Source organism: Silene latifolia, chromosome 6 (genome assembly GCF_048544455.1).
Source record: "Silene latifolia isolate original U9 population chromosome 6, ASM4854445v1, whole genome shotgun sequence".
NCBI lineage: Eukaryota > Viridiplantae > Streptophyta > Magnoliopsida > Caryophyllales > Caryophyllaceae > Silene > Silene latifolia.
This window is the reverse complement of record NC_133531.1, coordinates 100,822,822-100,832,769: the sequence shown is the minus strand read 5'-3', so window position 1 is coordinate 100,832,769 and position 9,948 is coordinate 100,822,822. Positions and strand designations below refer to the sequence as shown.

General features: G+C 34.6%; 1 protein-coding gene across 1 annotated transcript; it reads right to left on the bottom strand.

Annotated features, from left to right (window-relative positions):
- Positions 1-4,937: 4,937 nt before the first annotated feature.
- On the bottom strand, positions 4,938-6,167 carry LOC141587039 (abscisic acid receptor PYL4-like). The gene has a single exon (XM_074408457.1). The coding sequence runs from the start codon at positions 6,084-6,086 to the stop codon at positions 5,388-5,390; it is 699 nt and encodes a 232-aa protein (XP_074264558.1). The 5' UTR covers positions 6,087-6,167; the 3' UTR covers positions 4,938-5,387.
- Positions 6,168-9,948: the final 3,781 nt, after the last annotated feature.

The window sequence follows — 9,948 nt, the reverse complement described above, 5'->3', positions numbered from 1 at the left end:
AGTATGGTGTTATTTAAGCTGTTTTATTTTCAAGACGAATATATAAATTTTAATAAAAAAAAACTATTGTTTTGTGATCAACAAATTCTGATCAAGGAGTTGGAATGATATGGAAAAATCAATTAATGTGAATTATTTTTTTTTATAGACGATACACGTGAATTCAGAAAAAAATATTGGTTGTGAATTATAATAACCAGAATGGTTGACTAGAATACATTAATTTGAAGTTTGAAAGAAGACGAATAAAAACTCGAATATTAATATTGTTTAAGAAAGAAAATAGTTTGTCACGCATTTATGCACATGGAGAGTAGATGAGTACAAAGAGATGTGACTGCAAGTTGGTTTTTTTTTTTTTTTTTTTTTTTTTTGACAACAATTAACTGCAAGTTGGTTTTAAAAGCAATACACAAGTGGATCATGGATGTATATACTTGCATCACATGAACTCAAAGCATTAAGCATATAAGGTTTCTTTAACTTTATCTAGCAATTTGGTTATCCCATTATAAAAACTTTTTATAAAATGCTAGTGTCTCTCATTTTTTTTTTTTTGATAAGAAAAGGAAATTAGGTCAATCGAAATCGACCTATAACATCCTTGCGGATGAGAGAGGTAAACGAAAGTCAAAAACTTTCAAATTACCCAAAAAATAAAAGAATAAGGGAAACAAAAATGTACAGACTAATACTCTCTAGCAAAGTCTTGCAAAACTTTGAGCCCAAAAAAAAAATAAAAATAAAATGGAGAAGCTAAATCACAACCTAGAACTGAAACTCTTGCTAATGGAGGATTAAAATTCAGATCTACATTCAAATTTCCAACCCATAACTGAAATTGGAGAAAACAACCAAAGAACCAAATACACTCTCAACACAATTTTTCTAATTGAGTTTTGCTAAAATCGAATCAAGAGATTAAACTCATGAATCTTTTCTGTATAAATTCATGTTTATTTTAAACCTTCAAAACTAAAGATGTATTGATTGTAAATAACTCTCCCATGCTAAAAATGAAGAGTAAAAACAATCATATTTTAAAGAAGGTAAAAAATAAAACAAGAAAAATAACTGAAGAAATAATTGCTAAGTGAAAAGAAGGAGACATTATTGGAAAAGAGGGAACTCAAGAGACCCTCTTAATTTTCTAAGATTTTTAGGACATTTAAAAAGTTTTTTCTCTCTCTCAAATTTTAGAGAGAAAGAGGAGCTTAGTCAGTTAGTCTCTCTCATTCTCAATAACTCTTCATATTTCTTTTTTTATTTATTCACAATATTCTCCATATTTTCTTATTTGGCAAACTTTTATACTTATTTTAATCATTTCACCCCACAATAATACCCCACAATACTCATACTTTATCTTATTTTAATCACTTTACCCCACAACACTACTTATTTTAATCATTCCACTCCAATAATATCACACAATACCTTCTCTGGCCTCCTACCCCACTACAATTACTTTACCATATAATAATACTCCCTCCCTTAATTCTCGTGGCCTCCATGAATAGGGAGAGTTATTGAGAATAGGAGGGGAGTATTATAATATACTCCGTAACTAGTTGGTACTTGGTAGTACATTTGATGATTTTTTTTGATAAGGTAATAAAACTAGGTTAATCCTCTACGGTGGGACCAACTTATTTCATCATTTCGAATGAATGAGGTAAGTTGAAGTCACCGGCTTTCAAATCACCTCGAAAGAGTTGGACATGAATGTCCAATAGAAGCCATGAAGTCAGCAACCTTGTTGGCTTCACGAAAATAATATTTAATTATCACGTTATCGAAGAAATAAATGTTTAATTTCAAATCCTTGATAATATTAGAAATTTCTCAAGAAATTTGTCAAATACTACGAAATGAGTACATTTGATGATTTGAATGCATGGACTCAATATCATAAATGAAAGAAAACAAATAGCTGAGATAAGCATTGGAGCCAAAATGCCAAAACAAATGACGAGCCCTAGATCACATAAGTAATTAAGTACACCATTTATATTGTACCCATTGTATCGGCCAAGCCATGCCAAGGATGAATATTACGCACAATACAAAAAACAAGTTTCGTGATTCTTGATCCTTATCTTTAGATCTGGCAAAAGCAACCCGGTTCGATTGATCCGATCTGAAAAGACTGATCCAAGACCCAAAATGATCCGAACTATATTACTCGAATGTGACTCGAAAATCCGAATTGACCCCGCTTGGCCCGACCCGACCCGAACATGACCCGAGCTTCTTGACCCGTAACTGATCCGACCCGAAAATGACCCGATCCGAAACCACCAAGCCTGGAAATGACTTGACAAAATATAATTCTAATTGAACCGAAAATACTTGAAATGACTATTTCTTTATTATTTATTGACCCGAAAATGACCCAACCCGAAACAACCCAAGCCGATTGACCCGAAACAGACTCGGCCAACAAACCCGAAACCCGAAATAACCCGACCCGCCCTGAATTAACCTGAAATCAATGAGAAACCCGTACCGACCCGACCCGAATTGGCCCGACGACCGAACCATAGACCCGTTTTGCCAGACTACTTACTTATCTTGCTCTAATCAAGAAACTGCATTAAACGGATTAACACTAAATACCTAAATTACTTTATATAAAAGGGTTTTTCTAACGTGTGCCCTAAGGGCAGACATTAAAAATCCTATATAAAAACAATACTGTATTATTGGGAATAATTAAAATCACCTAGTTTAAAATTGTAAACTAGTTAGTTCAAAATCCCCACAATTATAATATTCACTAATTATTATTTCATTAAGATGGAGTACTAATTAGTTATTCACTTATTCTACTGATAATAATAATCTTCGTGTTTTATTATGTGGATAAATAATATATTTCATAAGTTTAATATTACCTTTTATTCTCAATAACCCTTGCTATTTTCTTTTTGGTCTATTCACAATATCTTCCATATTTCTATTTTTAGAAAATGTTTTGTGGTCCAAATTTGAACGTATTGTGGGATAGTGTATTTGTGTAGTCCAAATTTAATTATATGGGCGGTTAATGTATTTCCTTAACCTTTGTGCCAAAATAAAAAAGGAAGATTCTTGAGAATATGAGGGACTATTAAATACGGAGTATATTCGTACTCAACTAGGTTAGAACACGTGCCACAGCACATCATTTTATAGTGTGGTCTTATATAGAGTATGGAAATTAACAAATTTACATAAATTATCTATGGTTACAATTTAATAATGTATAATAATAGTATTAAGAGGTAAAAAGAGGATGCTTACTACCAGTAGTTGAAATTAAATGTATAAGTTTGTCATTGATTGAGAATTACAACAATTATTTAGCCGTAACATATACTCCCTCCAATTCATTATATTCTTCCCTATTTCCTAAAACGTATTATTCAGGTTTTCTTCCCCTTTCTCCTTTTAGTAAATTTTTACTCATATTTTATTCATCCCTCTCTCCTATCACCAAACCCCACCCAACTCTTTCACTCCTATTTTATTCCTTACTTTAACATTTGTGGCCCACAATTCATTATTTAACTTCTAATTATTCATCACTCTCTCATATCACCCAACCCTACATAGCGGATTGGAGGGAGTATATGTAATTATAACAATGATTTTAGAATATATTTTTTACAGGTTAATCTTAAGAGGCAAAAAACATAAATAAGCAATATTTAATTATAGCAATTATTTAGTCATAACATATATATGTATGTAATTATGACAATGATTTTAGAGTATATTTTTAAGAGGTTATAATATTAGGAGGCAAAAATCTTAGAGAAACAATATTTAATTATAGCAATTATTTAGTCCTAACATATATATGTAATTATGTCAATGATTTTAGAGTTTACCGTGAATATGTATATATGTTAAATTACCGTATTTAATCCTAACATATATGTGTAATTATGACAATGATTTTAGAGTGTATTTTCCAGAGGTTTTAATCTTAGGCGGGAAAAAACGTAAAGGTACCTATTCATTTAGTGAATCACAAAAACTCCGGAGAGACGGTCTCTCAATAACCTCTCACATAATGGATTAATGGGGCGAGGGACCCACTGGATTTTTTTTTCCTCTTATGTCTCCTACTAAATTAGTGGGAGACGCTATCTCATAAGACTTACTGTGAGTGAATAGGGGATGTTTGATATAATGTCAAAATTGTTAGTACATACTACCTCTATTCCAGTCATTTGTTGTCCTTTTTCATTTTGGGGTGTCTCAATCATTTGTTGTCCTTTTTATTTTAAGAATGAATTTGATGAGTAATTTGATCATTCACACTCAATTTATTTCACTTGTCATTTAGTAATTGACCCCCTCCCTTTTCCTTGATCTTTGTGCCAAAATCAAAGGAAAACAAATGACCGGGACGAAGGGAGTATATATTTATTATGGTTATAAACTTTAAAAAACCAATTTGAGACATTACATTACAAAAATCTACAATTTGAGCGTTATTTCGGAGAAGTAAAAATAAATAGGAAAATTAATACTCTTTTTTATTCACCATTTTCTTCTCTATTTCCTAAAACAGATTATTTAGTTTTTTTGGCACTATTTATGGTAGTAAAGAATCTTTGATATTATTCTTAATTTATAAGACAAAATATAGTCATGTGAGATCTTGTTTGATTTATCGTTATGAATGTTATAAGAATATCAAATTTTTATATTTTTTAATAATGTGGAACTAAAGATATTCACGTTGCAAAACGTGTCTCGATAAGTGTGATAAAGTAAGTGTTACATTTGATTTGGATGAGAGCAAGTATATCTCAATGAATGCAAGTGTTGCTCAAATGAAAGAGTAATAAACATAACAATAAGAGTCATTGCTTAAGACGGATAGTCCCTATGTTAAATGAGAATTTGTGAACATAATTTCAAACGGAGAAATTGAGAGGCGATTCCAAATTAAAGATGACATTTTGTGATAAACTTGATCATCATACATTCATACTGCAAAAGCTGAGGGAAGATGTAGGAGTAAAATTGAAGAGTGTAGTACAATAGAATTCAATGTTAACAAAATGTACGGAGTCCTACACAAGAAAAAGACCCAAATATCCTCCATTCTTCCCCTTTGCCTTGGACAGCAAGTAAAACTACCTGGAACTTGGCCTAACCGAAACAAAGGGCACTGTGTGCAAGCTGTAACAACCTTCTAAACGACACCATACCATCGAAGAACACATCTTCTGTCCCATTTTTTGTGTCTTATTTTGTGTTCTATTACCTTCCCTTTTAACCCAATCAATCGGTATAGCTGATGACGCTCCACAAAACGAAACACGAAATTATGGAACATGCAATCTGCACCCATCAAAGAACAAAAGACGATAGCGAAGAGAAAGACTTTAAGCTGATTGTGAGTTGTTGTTGTTATTCTGACTATCTCCTTTCTCTCTTCTGACTAAATTCTCGGCGATCTGAGCCAACGATTGAAGATTACACCTAACGATAGTATCAACAAACACACATGTTTCCTCCTTTGTGTTACCCACCGGCGTATCAACAACATACGACTCAACAACAATGGTCTTCTCCTCATCGCCCCCGCACCCAGCCGCAGCGGAGTGGAGGGACGTCACCGAACGATAATTAGACAGACGGTGGTCACCCCCGACAACAGAAAACGAAATCACGCATCGATGGTCATCCAAGATCTCCAGTCTCTCATCGGAAATCGCGGCAGGAAGACCGGAAACAACCCTGACGCGGCGGAGAGTGCCGACGTCACCGTCTCCGGAGATGACGTCACATCTGCGTACGAAATGCTTGTAAACCTGAGGAGCATCGAACCGGCGAACGACGGACCAAACGGTCTGGACTGGGGCTTGGATCTCTTGAACCACGGCGGAACAGCACTGGTTTGGACCAACTGGTTGGGTGTGGTATCGAACGACGTCGTCTGGAATGTCAAAGTTGTCTTCGGGGGTTGTTGTGGTCTGGATGGTGGGTTGTCGGGTGGTGCGGCGGTGGGAGATGTGAGCGTCGGTGAGTGTTGTGGTTTGATGGTTGTTTATTCTGTGGAGCAAAACCGATGACTTTGGCATTTTTTTTAATTGTTTTTTTTAAAGGAAATTTTGGAGAAAGGAAAAGGGAATTTTAAAGGGGGGAAGTGGAGTAAATGCGTAAGCGTAATTGTGGGTATGAGGGGATGTATATATAGGGAGAGAGTGAAGATGGTGGCTGATTTTTTTGAGGGTTGTCAACTTGTCAAGTGGGGCATTTGATTAGGAAATTTACAAAGTAGTAGTGGGCCATTATGGATAGAGATAAGGAACTAGAGTTGGCATAAAGGGCCGCGGGTTGGTGGGCGGCACGGCCAGACACTGTGCACGGCACGGCACGGCCCGGCCCAACGAGAAAATTGAGGAAGCACGGGCACGGCACGGCTGGGCTTGAGACGCGCTCCGGTGCAATTTTTTTCAGAAATCTGTGCCTAGGCACGGTGGAGCCCGGCACGCACCAGGCACGACGGGCTTGGCACGGCCCGACACGAAGAGTGGCCCGTTGATTATTATTTATTAAATAAAAAGTACATTAATATTTAATAAAATATATATTTAAAACATTAATCATCATTTATTAAACAAAAAGTACATTCATATTTAATAAAATATATATTTAAACCATTAATCATCATTTATTAAACACAAAGTATTAAAAATATATCAATTATATAACTTTTTTTTTTAAATAAAAAAAAATATTAAGGCACATGGGCCGGCCCACGGACAAGGCACGAAAAGCCCATGGGCCAGGCACGACCCGAGCACGAAAATGATCGTGCCTTGAGCGGGCCGCGGCGTAGGTTTGGATCAGTGGGCTTGGCACGACACGGCCCGAGGAGCCCAATATCCGTGCCTGGGCCGGGCCAATTTTTGGGGAAGGCACGACGGGCCGGCACGCGGGCCGGCCCAACACTGCCCATTGCCTACTCTATAAGGAACGCAAAAACAGGTAATTCTTCCTAGGTCTTCTTATAGATAGATATATCTGTCTATAGCTAAAAGTGGTGATATTTTTGACCCCATCACCCTACTTGTTGTTTGTCCTATTAGGAATGTGGTATTGTATTTGGTCCGTCTTTTGTTATAGACGGATATGTGCCGTCTATAATAAGATTTTGTGTTCTTCCTATTCCTTTTTCTTCATTTTCTCTCTAATATAGTCTTATTTAGTTATTTTAATATATTTTCTCACCATTCATTAAAACTAAATCTCGATCGTTCGAAAATAATGGAGGTCCATTTCTTGTTAAGCAATGACTATGTAACACATACACTCCTCTTAATCAATCGTCCCGTGTCAGACATCGTGTCGACAAGATACTCGTCGGACACATGTCTAAACGTGTCGAACACCTATAAAGTTGTGTTTAACTTTCTTCATTTATTTGGACACGTGTCCATGGTATTTGGACACATCTCGAACATGTGTCAATGGTATTTGAACACATTTTAGACACTCCTTGAAACGAAATCAAATTGAATTTAAGTTGAATAATGTGCGTTGTATATAATCTTACGTTTATAACTATAAAATATTTATTTAATTAAATTTAAGTAACGTGTCTCGAGTTCTAAATTACACGGGCTAACGTATCACGTGTTTGTATCGTATCTGTATCTGTATCCGTTCTAATGCTACCTAGAGTAATAAAGAGGATCTCCGTTATACTTCTTCCCCTTCTTTTGTATTTTATTACAAGTTGTTCTCTAACTTGATTTAGGGCAAAAGATAAAGAAATTATAAGATGGATAAACATTTACACAATATATAGAGTCGGGATTCGGTGAGAACTCCTAAATTTTTGAGGATTGAGGAACAATGCTAATTGTTGGATTAGAATAATCAATGGCTGTGTTACACCAAATCAATACCTCAAAAATAATAACAGCCTGACCAATTTAGACTAAGCAAACACCCCCTCTCTCCTAAACCATCTCCCTCTCTAAAATCTGGAGAAAATGAAAATGAAGAACGAACATCACTTTCGAATCTCCAGGTTACTTCCAATCAGTGATTAATATTTTCAGGTATGATATCTTTCATTAAAACTAGTTAATTCGACTTCTAATTTTTAAAAGTTAAGCATAATTAGAGTTAAGATTGCAACATCGCATTTACATTTTCATGTTTCGACCTATTCGTTAATAAGAATCGTGATCTTTTATGTCATTGATCTAGTTTATTTACATCTCTAATCTATTGGCAGTAATATGCCCTCTTTTGATTTTTCAAACTAATTAATTTCATGTTAATTTATATAATTGGATCTTTTCCCTAAAATTCAGAGGATTTGTGTTATGTTTTAACTTAATAACATCATTAATATGCTATTTTCACCCAATTCCACTTGTTTTTAGCGTTATTGAATAAAAATCGATGTGACAACTGTAAACCGTAGGGTTTACGATTTCAGCACTGAATTCTCTGATCTTTAATGTCATTGATATGAATTCTCAAATATTGTTACCAAAGATGGGGATTTAAAAATCGTTTTTAATTCAATATTGTTCTGTATACAGTGTGATATTGTTATATAGACTATATGATATTGTTTCTAATGACTCGTGGTATTTATATTTTATTGGTTGTGATATTGTTTCACAGGAACACAAAATTGGGCACTCTATTTAAAATACTTATAACCAGTGATATTATTTTGTACAAAGAGTGATATTGTTTTGTATAAAGTGATATTGTTTATAGGTAGATATGAAACTGAATAACAATATCACACAAGGAGTATTGTCTACAACTAAGTGTGATATTTTATATATAAACAATTTTCAGGATCTAATTATTGTATGTTCTTGGTAAAGTGTGATATTCTTTTTAACATTTTGTGATATTTTTATATACTGGTTGTGATATTGTTTGATAACATCACAAAAGGAGAGCCATTTAAAGTACTTGTGAAATAGTGATATTGTTTTGTATAAGGTATTATATTATTTCTAATAACGTGTGATATTGTGCTATAGTTATGCCTGGAGCAACAGAAGGTTGTTAGGGAGGTGCTCTTGTCTATGCTTCCACCTGGTGCCCATGCTCAGGTTTATCCCTCTCTTCTTAATTATGTGATGTGGAGCCAAGATATGTTGGTGTTGGCATTTGATAAATTTGGGCAATGCAAAGTTGTATTGCCTTTGTGATGCAGAAATCATTTGTTGGAACATTCCATCACTCAACACTGTCTATGAACACAGCTAGCGTAGCATATAATCCACTGAAATTGAGCTATTAATTTCCATTAAATACTTGTACATTCTGAGGAAATTCTGGTTTCATATCTACATTTCAGAAAATTATTTCCTTCAACAAAATGGGCTATTGAGTTCAATGCAGCTCTGACTGTGCCTTTCATTAATAAAATTAAGAAGGTGGCTCTAATTTGTGAAAAGTTCAAAACCCGTCATTAGTAGTACAATGGGTTCAACAATATGTCGCCTCGTATGCAGAATGCATTGTCTATCTAGCATGGGGGAACAAAGTCCCTCAAAACAGCACTCTATTGTAAGTTGATACCATCAATGGCAGGAAGAAGGTTTTCATTTTTGCAAGAATACAATGGATGTACAAGGTAGAGACTTCAAATATTACTCGTAATTTGGATGTGCCTGGTGAATTTTGGTGGACTCACGAATATTCATATGTTTAGTTGTGTGAATTTGTCTCATGAATGTCAGGTTATTCTGTGCATTATTTTACCTATATTGTGAAACCTATTAGCTCAATTGGAAGAGCATGTGCAATGCACAAGATGTGGGTTCAACTCCCATATAGGTTATATGGTAAAACTACATGATAGTTCAGAAAAACACCCATACGTAAATTTGATTTTCCTTTAGAAATTGTAGTGGTTCTCTTACTTGAGTGTTTTTCCATAGAATAACTAGTGTTATT